The sequence below is a fragment of the Oxyura jamaicensis genome, chromosome 10 (genome assembly GCF_011077185.1).
Source record: "Oxyura jamaicensis isolate SHBP4307 breed ruddy duck chromosome 10, BPBGC_Ojam_1.0, whole genome shotgun sequence".
Lineage (NCBI taxonomy): Eukaryota > Metazoa > Chordata > Aves > Anseriformes > Anatidae > Oxyura > Oxyura jamaicensis.
In genome coordinates, this window is record NC_048902.1 from 13,472,495 (window position 1) to 13,494,478 (window position 21,984).

Sequence of the window (21,984 nt, forward strand, 5' to 3'; positions counted from 1 at the left end):
CTTCCACAATGACCAACGTTAAAGCAAATAGGAGACATAACTTTGGGATTCCCAGAATCTCGTGATGTTTTGTAGTACCAAATTGCAGTTCTGTATCTGCTTTCAGCTGCCAGCCCCACTAGTGGGGGAGGGGGTGGGGGGGGGAGGGGTTAACTGAGGCCAAAGCGTCAGAGAATTGTCCAGTAAAAATAATTCCCCCTATTTACTGAGGTAATCTGGTAACTTTGAGGAAGCATAGGATCTGAGTCTGAAGCATGTGTCAGGACACTATTCCTGCTTAGTGCATCAGAGGAACATCCCCAGATCCCCAGATCCAGGAGGGCAGGGAGAAACAGGCCTGGGGATGGATAATCAGGCAGAAGCTGCTCTTCATTTCTAAAAGCCTCCATCCTCAGCAGTAACCGTGTCTCTGGACACTCTTTTCCCACCATTTCCTCAACTCTATACAGAATTAAGTGCTGGTTTTGGCAGAGCCTTGTGGCTCTTGTAGACATAGTTTGTGCTCTTAACAAGAAATAAATAAAACCAAAAGGAACTTACTTATGGGAGGAGCTTGGCTGCTGGCAGCTCGCTTCTTCCTCCTTTGAAGATTTTGCTCCAGTTTCTAAGTGGTCTGCGAAGATTTATGTAACAGCAAGAGATTGAATGGTATGTGGTCTCTGAAGTCATGTGAAGTGAAGCTTGCTGGAGGAATCACTAGCAGAGCAGCACTTTACAAGATATATTGCTCTTTCCTGAAAAGATAACAAAGTAAAAATTAGATGAAAGGAAATATCTCATCTTTATAATTACTCCCACAGATGCTTGCCTTTTCCCAAAGTGCACGCCAACATGACTGACCTTTCTTTCAAATAGGACCACGCTGCACACAATTCAGCAGGCTACAGGCTACTCGCTCCTCTTCCGTGTGCATATTGAATGGGATGGAGTCACAGGAGCACCTCAGAGGGCAGAATATGGCCCAGAGATCCAATATTTTGCTTGTGACTCTTTGGTGTTTCAGGCAGAGTCATTCATCAAACCTATATCTGAAATAAAGGATTTATTCAACCAGTACAATTGATTGCTGTGAGCAATACGTTCAGAGAATCACAGATTGCATGGGGCTGTCTTTGTTGCAGACACAGTATCCCACGTAGGATCCCTCTTCTACCTTGAGACTCGGTGGCTCTTCTAGCAGTTACTGCAGAAACCTGGCAGCTGCCTGGGCTTTCCAGCACAGCGATGACCCAGATGATGTCTATATTTCCTATATATATAGCTTCTTGGCTAAGGAACACTGTGCCAGAGCCCTTTGGATTTTTTGGCACAAGCGTGGTCACACTTAGCATTTTTATGAAAGTTTCTGCTCCTGGATTCATGCTACAACATAAAAACCCAGGGGGAACTTTTGCTTGTAAGCTTCTGGATCTGATGAGTATAAAAGCCTGAAACTGATGTGAGCCCATGCTACAGTCCCCCATAATAATGCCAATGCTAAACTGTGGGGTCTGAGCCCATCCCAAGGGGACCTGGGGAGGTCCCAAGGGGACCCTGTCTGCAGCCTGGCATTTTGAAGGTGAGCATCTACATTTCTACAGACTTGCATCCCCAGTACACCAGATGCCTAACTTTCAGCACTCCCCACCCAGAACAGAATTGCTAAAGCAATGTATTAAAGGTGTTCATGCAGTAGAGACAAGGAAATCAGGAACTTATACTACTATATTTTCCTGTCATTGTTCATTATTTATGTATGTCTTCTTTTCTGCAGCTCCTCTTTGCAGTCTCTGATGCTGGTTTACTTGCAGTTGCAACACCTGGAATTTTAAACAACCTAGTTTTGCAATTAACAAGTCAAAAGCAAATTAAATCCGTATAGAGATCCTGAGCAAACTGATTGCTTGCTGATAGGTGACTATAAATAGTTATCTATAGTACTGACTTAAAAGGGACAGTAGTTGCATAAACACGTAAGGGAAATAAATACCAAAATATTAGTCATGACCTTGTTAGAACAGCTGATATTGCATAACACAGTCATGAAATATCCTATAAAATGAAATATTATGATTAGTGTCAAGAGCTAATCTTCCAGAAGCCCAGACAACGTAATGCAAAAAGATTTTAAAAGAAATTCAACAAACTCATTTTTCATTATCTTCTGCAATCTTATTATTTCACAAGTAAGAAATCCATTAGCAATTCTGCCAAGAACTAGATAGGATGTTTAGTTATCTAACACTGAGCCACTCACATCCCATGGCTATCTTGATGTCCCTGGAAAAGAAAAAGAGGAAAAGCAATGGAGTAATAAATTATTATAACTGTTTCATTAAAACTTGGGACACTGTAATTTTTCAAATTTATTTGGTATTATATTTAAATGAACCAAAAGGCAACATTGTACAGTAACTTTATAAAATAAAATTATTACATAGGACATTAACCAAAGCCCCATTAAAAAAAAAAAAAAAAAAATCCTAAAAAGTCATTTGGGGACAGATCCTGCTCTTGCTTTTCTACACACAGGATTTATTGAGCTGATTTGAGCAGTACTCTTGTTTTAGGAAAAGCAAATGAGATTTGCCCCTCAAATAGTATTTATTTGTTTTTTTATAATTCTTGCAGTTGCATTTTATCATGTGTAATATATCAAGTTTATAAGGCATAAATACGAAAAACAGTTCAATATGCTCATCATTATTTTAATTAAGTAATACAATCTAGGACACTTTTTTTTCAATCACACCGAGGATTACAATGTACCTATAGTTTTAATTTATTTTTATTGTTTTTTAATACAAAAGTCTATCATGTAGTATACAGCATATACTAGTTGATAACTGGTTCACAAGGTCGATCACAATATTCTCGCAGGTTAATATGGTCAGGATTTCCCCTAGCTGATACACTCCGTGCAGAACCACAGGGTCCCTCCGTCCTGGGCAGCTCTCACCTACCTGGTGGTGGCCACCCACCGCTGCACCACCTTACTTATTTTAAGCAAAAAGGCATCGGCCAGATGTAAAACCTCCTGGGAATGCCTAGGGATGGCCATCACACCCAGGGGAAGGCAAGGCAGTGGCTCCTGGAGGTATCTGTGGGGTGCAGAGGTGGAGCCGGGCTCTGTCTTCCTCTCTCCCCTCGGGCTCCTGCATCTTTTCCCTATCTCAGATAATGAAGTATTTCCTAAAAGTAAATTACTAAGACAGCTGATTTCAGCTGGGAGGTTTGGGTTTGGGTCTTGCAGGGTCAGACTGCTCATGTTGGCAGAGGTGGGGTTGGTGGAGGCCGTGTGTCTGTCCGGTGTCCATCCAGCACCCATCTGCACCCTCTGAGGGACACAACTGCCAGCATGAGCAGTTGGGACCTGACTCTGCAACCACGGGGCCACTCCTGTTATTTATGACATCTCCTGCTTGCTGGAGTGGGGTCAACAAGGGTCTTGAGGACTTTCTGATGCTGCCTGGAACCAGGAAGAGATTTCTACATACACAACCAAACTAAATTGTGCATAGGGTAAACTGCAGAGCAATGCCCCCGCGGAGCGTGTTCACATGTCTAATATTAGACATCTTGCTGGCAGCTCTGAAATATCCCTGGGGGTTTCTCTACCTGTCTATATTTACTACATATGGATCCTGAGCTCCTAAACTTAGGTGCTCTGAATCACACCGTGATTGAAGGCCTAAGGGGAGCCCAAAATAGACAGTGTGAATTATTCCCTCCCTGCTGTGACTCCATCCTGCAGCATCTGGAAGGAGAGAGAAATCTTGGTATCGGGAATGGGCCAAAACCACAGAATTTGGGTCAGGATTGCACCAAGGAGGTGCAGGTTTAGGGTGCATGCCTCATGAGCCCAGAGAGCCCCAGCAGCTCAAGCGCCAGCCAGACTGGCAGGGGCTGCTCTCAGCTGCGGTGTGACCGGGAGGCTGCTTCCAAAGGAACCCAATGAACCTCCAGAAAGAGCTTTCACCACAAGAATCACCTTTCCCTTAGAGGACCAGCAAGTTCACATTATTTCCTTTTTATTTATTTATTTATTTTTAACCACCACCCCCCCTCCCTCCCCACCCCCAATCCACTTGTGACAGAAGAGAAATACTGTCTGGGCGTTTGCTTTCACTAACCATGGCACATCATTTCTATCATAACTCGGGAAGTCCTTGTAACCTGCTACGTGCATTTGGGATAAAGCATTAAATGGATGTTTCTCATGGGATTACAGACTGCTTGCTGTCCAGCAGAGTCAACCATCATTCTTAAGTACATTAGCACTAGGGGAAGCAGACGAGCTCCCTGTGCCGAATGCACTGCACTAACAGCAAGTTTCCACCCGTGCTGTAAGACTGTGCCCTTAATGTAAGTGCTCAGTAACCACCAGCCCTGCAATCTGAGGAGCAATCTGAACTGTATAGAAGGCTTGCGGGAAGAGAACCTCCATTAGTACCCATTATGTTGTGATTTATGTTATGGGCTCAAAATAGCAAAATTAAACAGTTCTGTTTCATCTACAGTCTAAAAAAAGGCACAAAGACTTTGTGACAAAATTATAACTGTTGAGATTACATTTATGAGAACTTTAACTGAGCGTTGCTTGGATTTGCCAGCTTTGCTTGCTGGCAGGAGTGAAATTGAGACAGTTTCACTGTCTGCAGAGGTAAAGAATACCCTTTTGGCAAGGCATGTTTGCCAGCTCTATGCAAATGTTATTCAACAGAAGCAACTAAAACCTCTTTTGATTGCTTTAAAACATAATCTTTTTGGTCTGCAGCACATTGCACTTATCTAAGTACTCAGTGATGATAGAGTGGGTCTTAGGGCAAGACCAAATATAAAAAGCCCTTTTTAATCTGAACATAGGAATGAACTCTGTTCATGGCTACACAGTCTGCTTTCAATCAAATGATCATGAAATACATAAATGCTATAAATAAATACAATACATTCAGAGTTTTCTACATTGTAGAGAGCTTTAAGACGTTCTTAGCTCCCCGGTGTAATGCATATAGAATATTCCCTTCTATACAGTGCTACCTCCAGGTACTCAAACCTCCAGTAAATGCAACATAGCTCAGACAACCTTCCCCTTTTGCCTGGATTCTTGTCAGTCTCTGATTCTGTAAAACATTATATTGTTTCTTTAGGAAAAAAAAATATTGCACTTTTAAAAATGCATAAAAATCGAACCGAGTTCCCATCAGCTCCGCCACATGCTCTGTTATTTAAAATAATACTTCTCAAAAAAATGTTTCTCTCGTTGTTTTGTGTTCTGTCTACATTTACAGCAATCTCCACCAGGATATCCTCAGAACATTCTTCCTTAGCAAATTCCTTACAGTTTTGCCATCAGGTGCTTGAAACACAGAATGAGCTATCTGAGATGCGCACAGCTGGGAGTCACGAGTCTGTCCACGTATTCAGGATTTCATTGTACAAATGGGAACTACAATGACCAGAATAACTGTACAAGCTGCCGCTGCTATGAGGGCAGCTATCTTGCAAACCTTTGCTCTTCTGAACTCGGCTTCTTTGCGTTTTAATAAGGAATCATAGCCAGGAGTATAAATGTCTTCCATCCAGTATTCTAAGTTGTTTGGGTTTAAAGATTCTTGAGTCTAAAAATTAAAAGGAAACAGTTGTTAATTGCCTGGGATCTGTTATTAATAAAATAAGTAAATAATGCAGGTGTGCCTGGAGGCCTCCCAACTGCATCTGGGTCTGCTGTCAGGATAAAGTGGGTTATTGCTGCTGCTCACATCCCTTCAACTCCATTTCTCCAGGTCCCAGTTCCATAAGGCTGATGAAAGTGGCAACAAAACACGCAAAAAATAAACTCCTGCAACAGTTTAATTCTACTTCAAAATCCCTGACGTACTTCTGATTTGCCAGAAACTTCATCATCCTTGGTGGCATTTAAATAAGATCTCTTTTATCTGCTAGACAGCAGAGATGTCAGCAGCTACTGGTCTGTTACTGCTTTTTAAATTATTAAAGCCCAGCTGGTGAGAAAGGTTCTTAACACATACTCTTTACGAATTACATTTTACAAAGCTAACCCTAATTTTCTACCATGACTTGCCTGCAAAGGCAGGTCTCCTCATTCTCCTTGTACAATTTAATCTTCTGCCACGTCCTCCCTTCTGCCCATGGAAAAGGTCACTACATACAGCAGTGAGTGCTGCAGCATTTACTCTTCCATGTGGCACTGAGGTGCACAGACCTCATACGTGCCACATGTAGACATTAAGATCTCACAAGTTTTCTTGTCTTTCAGGAGCCAACCTGTTTCTTCACACCAAAAACCACATAGGAATGAGGGGCAACATCTAGGGAAAGTCCCATGCACTCAGCAAGATGCTCTCTCAGTTTTTGAGGCAAGAGGAGGATCTGGACACCCAGGACAAGGTTTTCTACTCCATATTACACCGCCTCCAGGCCATCTCTACAGGTGAGACCATTTAACCCCAAGCACACAAACTACATTTCCACAGGAGGCAATGCTCTGCTCATTGCCACAGTCCGATCTGATTCTCTCTGAGTGGGGAAAAAAAAAAAAAAAAAAAGGAAATCTGAAATCTGTATTAGGCACAAAATGAAAGGCAACCTGGGGGACTCTATCAGTGCCTTCTTTTCAATGTTGTATTCCATATGTTTTTTTTTTCTTTTTGTATTTTTTTCTTCCTTGGAATTTTCAATCCCTTTGTGCTTTGAATTTCTGCCTTGCTTGTTTTTTTTTTCCTTTCATCCTGTCTCTAAGGTAAAACGGGGGAAAAAAGGGAAAACCCAACACTAGACACCATATCACACTTACCAGAAGAAAGAAATAAGGCAAAAATGTGAAGAAGAGGAGAAAAAAATGTTTGAAAAATGACAGCTTTTCCTTGAAGCTGTCTCTTGTGTCTGAGACTCCTAAAGGCCAATTCTTTAACAACTGGAAAAGGTTCCATATAGAAATATTCTGGTGAGAATACCAACATATACCTTTTTTGTGCTTGCAATGGGTCTGATCCAAAGTTCACTGGACCCAGCACAAAGAAACTCCAACAGACTCAGGAGGGATTTGGGTAAGCCTTTAATTGCCTAATTCAGATTTTGTGGCTATGAGCTACCAGCTGAAACCTTGCTTTGCCTTACAGCACTATTTGCTTTTTGTATGGAACTACTACAAGAAGTCGTTTTATAGCTGCCCCAGAAATAAACAATTAAAATTAAGCAACAGTTTTATGACCAATTAATGGAGATCTCTATGACAGTGCCTGTACTCTGAAGCAGAGACCATCAAGCTGAGTCTTGAGAGTGTACCATTTGATCTGTGAATGACCTATTCCAGCCTTTTGAAGAGAAAACCAGAAATAAAACAGCAACCTCATCTCTAAGAGCATCAGAAAAAAATAACCTCATCATACATAGGGCAAAGCGATGAGATCTTACACAGACCCTGTGCTGGGAGAAGCTTTGGCCTGACTGTAGTTTTTTTGCAATTTCTGTTTTAAAGGAACACTGGGAGAAATTTTAAATGAGCAAACCAAGGTTAAAAATAAAAATAAAATATAAAAATAAAAAATAATAAAAAAAAGACAACTATGCTTCAAGGAAATTATAGTTTTGGACCTCTCTGCCTTGATATTGACCTTTTAACTACTTCAGAAGGAAGATGCATTATTAAAAAGGCCCATTACTGTTAATCAGCTTCCTTTCCCATTTCATTGCCAGACATAGGAATGTTCATTAAAGCATAATGTATTTACTTTCAGTTCTAATAAACTTAATCACTAGGAAAAAACCCACTCATCAGTCTGTGTCTATTTTTTAAGTTTGTCAGTAAGCTCTATTATGAAGTCTAGACATGGGTTTTGCAGAGTAGATGCAATTCTGACAGTCCTTTTGCAGGGAGAGAATCAAACCTGTAAAGTTTTATCACCTTTATCCTAAAGATAAATGATGGCAATAAGCTGCTTTCTCTGGTTTGCTCACAGTCATGCAGAGCTGCTTACATGGAAGAAAACGGTCCTACAAGGACCAGATGGAAAACACTTCTCCCAGGGGAGCTGTGCTTCCAAATATCACCTCCCCTGTTGCCTCTGCACAGCAGGTAAGGGATGCTTTGTGGCTGCCTACTGCAGAGGAACTTCTTTCAGTCTATTCCTACTCCAGCATATGGTCTGCAATGCCAGGGATAGGAATTTAGTAACCCCTCTGATGCTTTTAAATCCCAAATAGCAGCAGGCAGCTGAGGCAAAATGTAGCCAAAATGGTCCCTGTGCTACTCAGTTTCTCTCCAGGTATGATTTAGCACATCAAGGATCAGAGGCTGGTGAGGTCAGGGACGTTTGCATGAGCTGAGCCTGGAGGTTAATGCAGTCTGCACAAATTCCTGCACAAGCAAATTCCAGCCCAAGACGTCTGAGGGCAGCACCAGTCCCCTCCGCTGGCTCTGCATGTTGCTATATAAATGTATAAAGGCAATACACCATGATCTGCGCATCCAGGGCTGATTTCATTATGTGATGCTTTTTGTGTTTCAGGAAACAATACTGCAACATCTGTTTGGTTTTTACATATTTTGGATGACTTTCTTTATACTTCCCCTTTAAGCTCAGAGATCTTCCTTCCTAGAAGATGTTTTGTGTTTATCAGACTAATCAGGAAGAAGAGCCTGGTTATTCTTTTTAGGCTATATATCTACGTAGGCTATGTCTGCATTGGCAAATTGTGCAACCTGGTAGGAACAAAGCAGCAGAGAAATGGTGAAGACACAGGGTTTCCCCTTTTGTCTTTGAAGGGAAGGATATAGCTCTGAACTAGCTCTGGGCTGGCCTATTAGTGTTTGGGAATGCATTGTTTACTCAGGAAACACAACATGTGGTGTAATTTCAAACAAACAAACTCAATTTCCACTCTCAGAGATCACTCTCCCAAGCAGAGACCATTGGGAGACCCACCTCAAAGGCACATTTCCAAGCTGAACTAAAATATGAAACCCACCATTAACTGATCTGCCCTTCATGTGACTGTAGTTTCCAACAGCCACTTCAGAGCTTCAAACAGTGATGTATTTCAAAAAGAGTCATGGTATTGAATATCTTCTACAAATATTTTGTTTCATGTTCCTAGCAAAATGGAAAAATTGTTAACACTTAAATTCTCTGTGAACAATTCAGACAAGACAAGGATAAAAGAAAAAGCAGCAATGCCATATTTTGCACCACTACCTTACTGTGATTAAGAACCAGTTTTGCCTCCCCCTTTTGTCCAGCCCTTTATCCCCAGCCTCTTCTTTAGAGTTAACAACAGTGTGATGGCTTAGCAGACATCTCTCCATTACAGAATAAAGTGGAAGCACCAACCTGTCAAGGATCAGCACTCAGCAATCAAACATCCACATTTTTCTTTGTCCTTAGCCAGGATGGATAGGGATCAGCAAGATTAGAGGCTCAATACCGCATAGCTCCTTCCTGAGCTATCCAAATCCCTTATTAAATTCATTTTCTGGTAACATCCATTCACAAACAAGACATTCAAATTACACAAATGGGACTCACTTGTAGATCCAATGCTGCAATCTTGCCTTTATCCCCTGAATTCCTCGTGTATTCCTCTATGGTCCATGACGGCTGGGCGCGTTTCACTTCAGCCAGCTCCGTCAGCCTCATGTCTGTGTAGAGCGGGTTGCTCTTCATGTGTGACTTGAGTGATGCAGGGTAGGGATGAGGACTAAAGACTTGTTCAATCAAGAAAGCATCTTTTGGCTGTTTAGAGAGTCTATGTGGCTGTGGGATTTCGTATTGCCTGTCTGCCTGCAATAGGGTTCAAAAGAATTTGAGAGAAGAAACAGGACTATGAGGGGGTTAAACACAAAGGACAAAGATATTCCTTTCAGACTCACTATATGACACTGCTTAAGCCAAGATAAGAGAAGTATCAGTTAGAACAAAGTTTTTGGGTGGTGGACTTAATCTGTTTGCCCACCCTCTTCTCACAACCAGATCAAAGAGGTATTTTACAGACAAGTCTCCATAACATGATCACAAAGCTGATGCAGGAAAGAGGAAATTTAGGTTTTGTATTTTTAACAGGTTATAAAACTATTCTGAAAATAGCCCTGAACATTCAGAAATGCCTAGCTGATCTGGTAAAGCTTGGAGCCCCATGCAAGCTTCAAAATTTGTGTTTCCAGATCAAATCTCAACAGGATGAAGTCATGGGGGGAGCCTCCAGGTGCTACTCCCTTGGCACCACATCATTCATGCTACCAATCCAGCATCAGCTGTGGTCTACCACAGGAGTGAGGAAGGGACCTTCAAAGTCTTTACTTCATCCTGGGCAGAACAATGTACAGAAACGCCAGGGTTTGGACTTGATAAAGGTAACCCCTTTCCCCATCTGCAACCTGCTAATAAACCATAGTTTATGTTTTCTTGTTCAATCCAATTGCACTTACCCCCATCAAACCTCATCTTCTCCCTCCTCAATCATTCTTTGCCCTTGATCCCTCTCCTAAGGAAGCACAGCATGCCCACCATATGTTCCTGATAGACCAGGAAACTGAAGGACCCCCAGCCCTCTCCAGTGGGGTCCACTTCCACAAAACAGAAACAACAACCATTGGTGTGCACGGTTTTATCTGAGCAACAACCAGAGCCCAGCACAAGGTCAGCCACAATAGGGATGCAATCTGCAAAGACAGCAGTGGGCAGCTGTTGGGCGGGATGGGCAGAGTTTTTCTGACCAAAACAAGAGCGCAGCTATGCTGCATTTCCACCATGGAAGGTTTAAGATGCATGTCAATGACCATGAAAGTCAGACAAAGAAAACATGACTACCATTTGCATCTCATGGTGCACACAGAAGGATTTTTTTCTTGAGGGATTTGAATCCACAAATCTACTTTGTAGCCTTTTAAATATGCATGTACTCTCTGATAAAAGCCATCACAATGCAATTTCAAAATATCCCTTCTAAACCAACCTCTGGAGAATTTCAGACTGTAACAATTTTCCTCACGCTCTTTTCACCAAGTTAATTACCCAGCCTCCGTTATATCGCCCCTGATGATGAAGAACATCATCCTCTTTCGAAGATTTCACCCAAATTACCCCCCTCCCTTTTCAAAAGAACAAAATGCTTTTAGGAACAACTTGACCATATTGCAGCTGCCAAGCAAGAACATATAGGTACAAAATCACTCAATTATGATAACAATAAAGACGGGCATAATATGGCGGGGCAGAGCATTGTCATACCCCGAGGCTTGTGATGACTGCGGAAGACATTCATAACTAGATTATTTTCAAGTGCTTATTATGTGAGTTAAGGTTGAAATTACCTCTTTAGATTTCCTGTGCCAGTCTTTATTTTCTCCTCCATCTCTCTCTTTCATCTCCTCTTCTGTAATGCCAACTTGGTTGCTATAAGTAATAGCTCTCCAATCTCGGGGAGAGTTTGAAATACTTGCTATTTTGGATTCAGTTGCACTGTTTTCTTCTGTTAATGATCTCGATGACCTTCTAGTAAATAAACTTTTTTTTAAGGCTTTTACTCGAAGACTTTCGCTGTTACTTCCACTGGCGTCTGAACAGCACCATTCTGGATTATTCTCCAGCTTGCCTCCATGAGGAGTGTTGTGGCACTGAAATATCTGCGGGGAGTTACTTTCATCTGACGCGGCCTCGCTTGTCAGTGAATTAAGATCTATTTGTACACTGACCTTCTCAGGCTGCTGAATTTTTTGATCCAACTTGCTTAATTTTCCCAGGACTTGGGAGATTTCTTCACGGACACCGGAGAGAGACTCCAGTTTCTTCTCTATTTCACCAATCCTCAAAACCAATTTGCAGACACTTGTTTTCAGTTCATCATCCGTGTTACTGACGTCTGCCCGGACCACTTTCTCTAATTTGTTGCAGGCACTCCCGTTGGAGATTTTAGTCAAATTGTGCTCAGGTGAGCTGTCACAATCTGATTTATGCACCTGAGACAGGGAACCAGTGCTGTTGTAGCACGAAGACTGCATCACTCCCGTGGACCCGCTGATACTCATGTCATCCAAAAACCGGAAAATGTCACTGATATCATCACTCACAATTTCAGAGTCATCATCTGAGTGCTTAAGGGAGTGCCGCTCTCCATACTTGGCTTGGCCTGGTGTACACAAATCCTTGCATTTTTTGTGGTCCAGGACCTGTTGCTCTGTTTGTGTCCCGACACTCGTGGTCCTGTCAATGCTTAAGATCTGAACAGAAGTACAATTAATGCTTTTGTCCTTAAATTTTTTGACTGGCTCATGTTTTTCCACATCTAGAATGGAAGGAATTTCCTTGGGTTTATGCCCATTTTGTTTCACAGCATAATTTGTCTGCATAATTGGTTGCTGATCCTTTGCATTTAGGTAGGACTGATGCCTGTCAGCTGAAGGAAAGTTTGGAGATGGGTTGTTCGAACTCTGGTAGCGCGTCTTCTCTTCTGACTGCTTCCTATTAAAAAATGATCTTTCGAAGTCAGGTACCTCCTCAGTATTTAAACTCCAGCTTTTAGCAGGCCAGGCAGTTTGTTTGGTTGGTTTTCCTGTCCACTTTTTGTTGTCCTGGGGCCCAAGAATAGTAGTTGGGCCAAAGTACGTTGAAGCTTGAAGATCATCTAGGCTTTCATGCTTCGCTCGTCTTTTGTCTGGTATAGGAGAATAAACTGGATTCAAGTACTGGCTGCTGTATGGCATTTCAAAGCTGTGGTTGAAGAAAGCCTGCTTAGAGCTTTCTTTCCTGTTCTGAGGCTCTCTGTGTCCATCTTCTGGCTTTTTGCTGGGCGGTATTAAGTTGGGAGATATTGTAATCAGATTATGAAAATCTTCTTTGAATATATTCCTTTTCTGGATGCACGACTGCATCACGAACGGCTCGTCATTTGAAATGAAGGTTTCTTTCAGACCTGCGCTTATTGGCAAGGAGTCCTGGTCTGAAATAGATTCATTTTCAATGTTCATGGGGAAGTAAGTACTCTGCATCTCGCACGGCGGAGACGTGGCAATGGAGTAGGACGCCAGTGCCTGCAGCCTGTCCAGAGAGGCAGCCCGGCCCTTCATCTCCTTATTGACCCCTAGCAAAAAGTTGGGTTCTGACGAGGGAACGAACTGTTGGCAGTCTTTGCAGTCCATCTTCCTGCATTTTGAAGACCTTCTGACTGGAAAGCCCTGGTTAAAGTCCTGGTCATTCAGCTCGCAATTGGGCACGCAGTCTGCCACGTTGCAGATTTCCGTGTCAGATCTGCAGGATTCAAAGGATTCTTTCTTCTTCACTTTCTGCCTTGCAACTGGAAGCTTCTCCTTGGCCACTCCCCCATTCATTTGTATGAGGTTGAATATTGTTACTATATCTGCTGCAACCATGATTTTCTTTGATTGCTGATTGTTTACAGTGCATCTCATTTTGTCTTTGAACAAAGTCGCTGGGAAATTAGGATCCAGGCAAGCAGTGTAAAACAGCACACTTCTGAGTTTGGCCAACTGGGACAAATCAAACCTCGCACAAAGTGACTTGCAGAGATCCTGGTAAGAAACCGTGTTCTGCTTTGTGTCCAGCTCCTCCAAGATCTTCACCAGGAAGAGTGAGGTTTCCTGGCTGGACTCCATAGCTCAAGCGTATTTTGTTTTTTATCCTGGAAACTGTGCTCCACTTCTACAGCAACATATGACAGCAAACAAACAAACAAACAAAAAGATTGTAAGTCACCCATAGATAATTGTTCAGGACGTTGTAATTCAGCCACAGACCATACCTGCCTCCCTGCCCATGCAGTCAGGGGCTTGGTTGTATAACCTATCCTCATGTTTCCAAACTCCATGGCTGTAATCCTAGCATCAATGAAGTCAATAATACTTAAATGGGATCAGGATTGCATCCAAGGAGGCCCATTTGTGTCACTATCTGCCAAAGTGAGCAAGTGAATAAACACCAGAAGCTTTGCAGGGGCTGAACTGATGGCAGATACAACACCACAGCCTGCTTGCTAGTGGGCTTTCACAGAATATCTGATCAACTTATGAAAGTGCAGATGTGTCAAGTTGTTTGGCAATAATTCTACCTCTGTTCTGTAACCAGAGATGATCTACCACACCATGACAACTCCAGCTGTTTCCATATTGACTGCAAAATGCTCACAGGAAGATTTTCTGACAGTAAGAAAGTCAGAACTTATCTGCTAGAAGTTATCTGAGCACGTAATTACCATCATGCTTTTTTAAAAACATTACTCTCTATTCTGAATGAACTCCTCTAGATAGCATGATACTCTTTGCAGAAATACCTTTTCCTGACTTTATGATTCAGGGATGAAAGAGCTGCCCGGTCACTTCTGAAAATCTTTGAGCCCCATTTCAGAAGTAAAGTGCAAAATTTAGAAAAACACAGAAAGAGTGAATATATATATATATATATATATATCCCACTGAATCTTGAAACAAATCCAGCAGATGTTAGAGGGCTGGCTGCCAATCAGGGAGCATGTGAAGACTGAGAAATATCAAGGACAGAGCACATCCTCTTCAGTAATGTGCTCCCAGAGAAGCCCAGGCAGTGCAGCTTCATTCACCGGTCTGAAGAGCCAGGGCAGAGGTGGAGAGCAGAGGCTGCACGTTTATATGGGTAATAAGAATAGCTCAGGCAAGCACAGCTAACACGAGCAAACATCTTGGGAAGGATGTAAAACCCCACTTTCAGAGTGGAAGCCAACCTCTAGCTATTATAGATTAAGAAAGGCTGCTGATGGGATGCAGGTTACTTTTCATCTGCCTGTAGTGAATATTCTTGTCGTTGTCTGCTGCTGGCTACTAGGAGAGGCAGTTTGCAAAACCAGGCAGATCATGGGATGCTGCAGTTCCTGTGCTTGGGCACTTTGTTAGTCTTACTGACAGGAATGACAAGAATATTTCTCCTTTCCCAAAGAGCTATGGTGCCTCCCCCCATTCACTCCCACTCTGCAATGACCCCAGGAACGTCTCTCCATCTGCATCAAGAGCAGAATATCTACCTGAGTGGCAAAGCACAACTCAGGCTTGCAAGGTTTCTTATCACTCCTTTAAAAAGCCGACTCCCACCCAAAAACATCAGGTACTCCTGAGCATGGTCCCAGGAACCCTGAATTCCTCCTCCGTCTCTTGTAGCCTTTCATCCTGACCCCATATTGTGCTGCTGATCGCCAGCGGTGTCAGAAGCCGCCGTACGTCAGCTTTCATAGCAAACGCCACAGCAGCAGCTTCCAGAGGGGAAAAAAGAAAAACAAGTTGCCTGTAAGAATATGAAGGAGATCTCCATGCAGACTTGGCTGTTTATTTAAGAAACATCTTTCTGCTGCCTCTGATCAGAAGTTGAGCAGCAGCATGAATGTATTCCTGTGATTGTAAACACCGCTCTCAGAAACCAATGACTACAGGGATTTTCCAGCTCCTCCGTAGCATGCATGTTTGCTTTTAAAGCTCCTGTATTATGCACAGCAGCAAAGCTTTTCTGCTAACTGACAAGAGAGCAGAAATGTTATATTGCTCAGCGCATGGCTGCAGAAAGTGATGCTAAAAGCTGGGGGAGGATGGTTGTATCCCTTCTCCCTTTATCAACTGAGTGTGCTTGGAGGCACAGGCTCTTTATCAGCCTGCCTTTGCATCTCTCTGACATGTCACCATCAGGAAATGAAGCACCCTGGCTGGGTTCAAGCTGCTCTACCAAAGCCACCAAGCACTCCCGGAGTAAACTTAAAACATGGGGCTTGCAGGAGACAGTCCCGGCTGCCAGGGGACTGGCTCTGCAACTCAATTTTCAGCACGTTATAAATCTGCCATTTGTGGCAGGAGTGGAAATCTGTCTTTTTGTCACCTCCGTGCTGAATACAAGCAACAGCAAATATCTCCTCCCTTTTGTAACTTCACAGCTTCTCACTGAACCTGCACCTGGGTATGCATGTTCACAGCCTGACACACACCCTGCTCTGCCTGCACTGACCTGCCAGAGCCCTGCTTTCTCCCCACTCACAGTCCTGCTAAAATACACCACTAGTCAGTTTGCAATACAATACTTCTTAAAACTGCCAACCCGTTTTTTTCCCTTCCTTCCCCAGCACTCCTCCCGTGCTCTCTCATCCCAGTGAGGATAACCTGGGTAGAATTTCTTGAAATTTTCTACATTTTACAAAGCCATTTTTACAGTACTGCAAACTTCCATTCAGGTTTCCAAACCCTATGACTTGGTAAAACTTGGGTCAGCATGATTTTCAAAGGTGCTGCATGCTGATATCTTCAGAGGAAGACATGCTCAGGTTCAGAGGAAGCCCTATATAACCCCACACCTCATATTGCTTTTGCTTAGCTGCATCAGTACCAACAAGGAGCCTTGGTTAGGGGACTCCAACCCACAGCCAAACCATAAGGCAGCAGCACTGAAGCATGGATCCCACATGGAGCTGCTCTGCCAGACCTGGTCTAGCTCAGGCTGGGACCAGTTTTTTTGTCTCCTCCTTTCCCAGAGCCAAGCCTGGGAGGTGGCAGTCAGATGTAAAGCAGAGAGGGGACAGGGGGTGACAGAGGCTTTGAGACAAGGGTCATTGGGAGATAGCTGAGCCTGTAGAGGTGGGAATGTGGCCCATTTGCTCAACTGAGGCTCAGCTATGGGAGGTGGGAATTGAAAAGGCAGGTTGCAAAATTAGGTGCAGGCCTTGAGAAAAAGCAAGATATCCAGGAGCTGGAATAATTTCCTCTTCGTCCCTTGGCTGCTCACAAACACCTTTCTGGTGTGAACGCACTCAGGTGTAAAAGATACCTTTGGGCTTCAGGCTGGGCATGGAAATGTGCGCTGTCTTGTTCCAGAGCATCAGAAACACTGCCCCTGGAACACCCAGCAGATTTGGGCTGCAAAGAACAGAACAAGAAAGGAAACAGGATGTAATACCCCATAAGGACAAAGGCTTAAAACCTTGCTTCCAGGGTCAGAGATGCAAAAATCAGGCAAAGCTAGTGCCTTTTAGCTGCACATTAGACTCCCATCTCTTGTCAAGTCACCCTGGGAGCTGCCACATCCCAGGCATCAAGCATTTGGCCCAGCTGTTGGGTCCAAGATCATTCACCACCTCTCAGAGCAGGACCAGAATAGACCTGGACCTGGCACGTCAATGTAAAGCTCCAAAATGAGCACAGGAAAACCTTTCAGAGAGGGTACAGAGTCGTGAACCAGTCAAAAGAGTAAATGAAAGTACCCACAGCACACATAGCAGCATGGGGCTGCTCAGATGGCCTCAATTCCACCAAGGTCCTGCCTGATGATCTTCACTACCAGGACCACCACGCACCCTCCACACCCCCCCAAACTGCCACTCATCTTCAGAGACATGGAGAAAATCAGGCACAGGGACAAGACCTTGCTTGTTTATCCTCAGCCAGACAGCCTCTGACCAAACGAGCCACTTAACATTTCACTCTTAATGACTTTGCCATATTAACACAGGGAGGGGGGCTGTGACTTAGCTCCTCAGGCTCGACATTCACAGCCCTGGCAGCACAATTACATGGCAGCACAGGCTCGTACAGCATCGTATTGCACGGCCAGTCGCTGGGGTCTGACTCTGTGCGCAGATGAGCTCCGGGCTCACCACAAATCAATGCCTTCTTGCCCTGCACCAAAGAAATGAACTGAGCTCTCTTCTTACCGTTAAGCTGCTACCTCAGCCTCTGGAGGCGCAGACCAAGAGTATTACAATTGCAACCTCCATCCCTCACAGCTGCACAAGGGGAAGATGCTGTTCTATTTTCTGGTGTCTTTAGGAATCAATCTTCTGTAAGACCTCTCCACCCTGGCCCCGGGAAACCTGCCAGAATAAAATTTCCCTCCTCAACTCCCCGAACCAGCACTGGGGCGAGGGTCCCCTCCACCTGCTGGTTCCCCTGTAAATTCACTATTCAGAGCAATTCATTTCATCAGTGCCACTGCTCCCAGATGCCAAGTGGCACCTTCAGCCCCCACTGCATCCGCTAAGGGCAGTGCATATCGGGGCACATCAATCCCAGGATGTGATTCAAGAGAAAGTCCCACCACTGGCACTGAAAAGGTGCCTTGGATCAGCCCGAGTCGTGGCTGCTGGCAGACAGCTCGTGTTATCTTCCTCCTCTATGTCCTCCTTCATTTCCTTTTCTGTTCTTGGTGCCTCTGACATTTGTCTTCCCCATTTCCCAGTGCCCACAGCAGGTGCAGCTAACACACAGGCTGTAGAGTTGCTGGAGTCATCATTTCCCTCTCCCTTTGATTTGCTGAAACGGAGGCAGCATCCTTGTTTTGATTGCCCCCACGGTGACTAACGGGCCACCCTATAATACCATTACCGCGACGACAGATAGAGCGAGCGATCCTTGCATAAATTCCACCAGAAAGAGCAAGCTACTTCAGTGCAGGAGAACATTAATACAGAGACTGTAATATGCTGTTTTACTATTAACTTCAGCTCATAAATCTTTCAGCCTGTCTTCCCAGCGCCAGATACAATAAAACAAGGCAGGCAGCGCACGCCTCACATGAAACATACAACGCCTGGAGATGGGATTCAGTTTTGTTTCCTCCCATACTCACAGATCCATTTCCCTGTCAAAACATGAAGAAATTTCTGACAGATGTCCTGAGCTCCGTCTGCCTTCCACCACTCACACACCCAGCAGAAACAGCATCCCTTTCTGCACACCTTATTTCTCCCCCTGCCTTTTGCTGCCCATTAAAAAGATAACAAAAAGTGCACTTTGGAGCCCTGTCCCCACAATGGCTTCTCAGCACCTCTGAAAAGTCCTCTCGAGCAGCAGGGCTCATGCGGTCTCGATGGGACTGTCCCCCCAGGCATGCAGGAGCAGGGTGAAGGGACCTGTGCTGGCTCCCTGCCGGGATTTTGATTCGCTTCTCCAGAGCTGAAGGGGATGAACAGGCAAACCCAGGCTCCTCAGCAGAAGCAGGATGGGCTGTACAGGGACTCTGCACAGCATTTCATCCCCCCTGCAAAACTGAGTAGCCTCTAAAGCCTCCCAGTGCACAAATTGGTGGGGAACTTGTGGGTAAAGACAGCATGCCCCCGCAGCGGTGTCAGCACACAAGTCACACGGGGTTTGCCATAGGTTTTTCTTGCACAATAACATCAGGTTTGTTATTTGTAGTGTTCAGTTATGTAACCCAGGTTAAGGTTTCTACATGGTCTGGAAAAGTGCAGTCCATCAGTCTAAAACCGCGCAGTAAATTACTTGAATTATTACTGCATCATATGCTCCTGGCTATCCTTTGCCAACTATCGGCCCATACAGGCACACACAAACACTCTCCTGTCGATGCATTATCAGAGCGCATCCGAGTTCAATTTTTCCCCCCAAATTCCTGCACAATGAGAGACCCCTGCAAACAGCATCAGATAGATACGGAGAGCTCTGAGCGAGTTAAACGTGAGCGACTCGTTCCCTCTGTGCTCAGCCTGCTTCTCTGCAAGGCAAACCCACAGCCCCCGCTGCTACCCCATAGCTGACTTTGCTCAGACCATCCCTCCCCCGCCAGTGGGTGCAGCATCCCCAGTCCCCGGTGGTCCCCATCCCTTCCCGGTAGGGATTTGGGGGTGCAGGCTGGGGGTCCCCCACTCATCCCCCTCCAGCTGCCCACGGACAGATCCAGCAGTGCGGGACCGAAGCGCAGCTGCCAAAGTCACTGAATTTTAAGATTTTTGAGTCCCCCCTTCTCTGAGTCCCGACAAAGAGGTGACACCTCGGGGTGCCAGGGCTGTGGGGCTTCCAACCTGCACCCCCCCACCGTGTCCTCACCCCCGGGGGGTGCCGGTGCTGAGGCCGCCCCTCGCTGCCTCCCCCAGGTCCCCGCATCCTCCCCGGGGGCTGGGGAGCGCTTGTCCCCGGTGCCCCTTTCTGCATGCACCCCCCCGGCACCTGGGACTCACCTGGGGGGCTCCGCCTGCCTCTTTCTGGCCCGTCAGGGCTGGCCCTGCCGCTGCAGCAGCCGCTTGCCAGCCGGGAGGAAGAGGAGGAGGAGGAGGAAGAGCCCGAGCCTGAAGCCCCAGCAGGATGCCATAGCGCCGGGCTGCGCTGACAAAGGCGGCAGCAGGTTGGCATGGGAGGAGGAGGAGGAGAAGAGGAGGAGGAGGAGGAGGAGGAGAGGAGGGAGGGGGCTGCACAAGCCGAGCCTCCCTGCGCCGCCCCCGAGCCCGCAGCTCCGGGAGGGGGCCCTGGCCCGGCCCGGCTCGGCTCGGCTCGGCCCGGCGGGAGCCAGCGCTGCGGCAGCAAGGATGCTCACCCGGGCTTTACAAACCCTTTCTGATTATTTTATTTATTCTTCTTGCGAGTGCCGGCAGCTCTCACAGCCACCCGGAGCCCGCAGGAGGCGGGGGGGGGGGGGGGGGGGGGGGGGGGGCAGCAGGTGCCCAGCTGCGGCCCCAATTTCAGCCCCGCTATTCTCACCCCACCCTGCTGCACCCCAAATCCCCCAGAATTTGGGACAGATGCGGTGGAGCATCTCTCCACTTGTGTCTGGGGGAGGAGGACATTGCACCCCCAGCGTCCGTCCCTGCATGCCTGCAGTGCTCAGGGGGCAACGGGCTTGGGGCGCACGGGTGGCTGCTGCCAGCGGTACCCAAACTCCTCTCACACAAAGGGATGGTGGCCCTAGCTTGGATGGGGTCACTGGCATAGGCCACCGTGTACAAGGTGCTGTGTGGGCCACACAACGTGGTTGTCCCCACCTCGGGTGTCATGCAAGGCACGGTGTTAGGTAAGAAGCTTACCTCATGTCCCAGCGGGGCTTCTCTGCCGGCTGATGGCCAGCTTGCTGTGCCACCCAGAAAGTACTGCAGAGAGTTTTTAATAGAGGTGTTGCCAGGTGAATAAAGCAGTCAGATGTCAAAGCCTTGACTTTTCGTTTCATTAGTAACCTTCAGGAGGTGGAATATCGGGTTTTCTCTCCCAGATGAAGCAATTGGAAGGGCTGCGTGCACAAACACACCATGGACATCACACCACTCTGGGCAAACTGGCATAAAGCTGTGTGTTTTCCTTACTCTGACAATCCTGGGTACAGATCTCTGCTTTTCTGGAAGAAACAAGGGATCAGGAGAGGGTTTTTTGTCAGAAACCCACTGACGTGCAAGTCCTTCCACTGACTTTGAGGAACACTGTATGTGATTCGGTGTGCATATAGGATCTGTAAAGGCACTTACGCATACAACAACCAATACAAGAGGAGAAGGCAAGCGTACTTCTTTGCAAATGGAAGAAGAAAGTGTTTGAACCACATTTATTCTTACCACTACTTATCAGCAGTGAAAGAGGCAGTGTCCTTGAGCCCCATTTTGCATGCTTCCTTCAGCTAGTTTTGTGCTGTAAGGAAACATTTACTTGCAAATTGCATGCTTGGATGATTTCAGCCCTATACCAGGTCCTATAGAGCATGCCTCCAGGTCACGGGAATGGGCAGAATTCACCAGAAAGCTCTCTCTGCCCCTCAGAATTGCAAATACCAAGGCAGAAGTAGGAAATGTTTCTTACCACCAGACCAGGTCTGGCTGATGTTACTTGGTTTAGCCCAGGGTCAGTATTTGACTGAAGCTCTAAAGGCTGGAGCTGCACTGATGATGCCCAAAATCACAGTGAGAGGTTTCCAGGGCTGGCTCCCCTAACAAAAGCTGGTCTGCTAGAAATTAAAGAGATAAAAATAATAGTGCAGTTGTGAAAGAGCAGGACTGATTGACAACCCCCTGTCCAACAGGGTGCCCCCAAGCACCTCACCCTGAGCTCCTCCTTGGAGGGAAAGCCAGGCGGGCATCAGCTCACAGTGCTTGGCGTGCTGTCCTGCTTGCTCACTGGCCTGAGTTGTAGCTGGGATAGGAAACCGCAAAAACCTGGGGGAGAATCTGCAGTGACTTAAAAGCTCAAGACTTCAGAGGAAGGGATGGAGGGAACCACATCCCTTATCTAGGGTAAGATGCCTGCTGAAGTGCTGG

General features: G+C 45.6%; 1 protein-coding gene across 3 annotated transcripts; it reads right to left on the minus strand.

Annotated features, from left to right (window-relative positions):
* Window positions 1-2,332: 2,332 nt before the first annotated feature.
* On the minus strand, window positions 2,333-21,674 carry MINAR1 (membrane integral NOTCH2 associated receptor 1). 3 transcript variants are annotated; one of them, XM_035335546.1, is made up of 5 exons: window positions 21,530-21,674; window positions 20,770-21,074; window positions 11,312-13,655; window positions 9,528-9,782; window positions 2,333-5,600 (listed from the first exon to the last, which is right to left on the minus strand). In XM_035335546.1, the coding sequence occupies exons 3-5, from the start codon at window positions 13,607-13,609 to the stop codon at window positions 5,403-5,405; spliced, it is 2,751 nt and encodes a 916-aa protein (XP_035191437.1). In that variant the 5' UTR covers window positions 13,610-13,655; window positions 20,770-21,074; window positions 21,530-21,674; the 3' UTR covers window positions 2,333-5,402. The 3 variants fall into 3 exon arrangements, with proteins under 3 accessions (XP_035191437.1, XP_035191436.1, XP_035191438.1); XM_035335547.1 differs by lacking the exon at window positions 2,333-5,600 and adding an exon at window positions 19,930-20,074 and having other exon boundaries at window positions 9,611-9,822; XM_035335545.1 differs by lacking the exons at window positions 20,770-21,074; window positions 21,530-21,674 and adding an exon at window positions 19,930-20,101.
* Window positions 21,675-21,984: the final 310 nt, after the last annotated feature.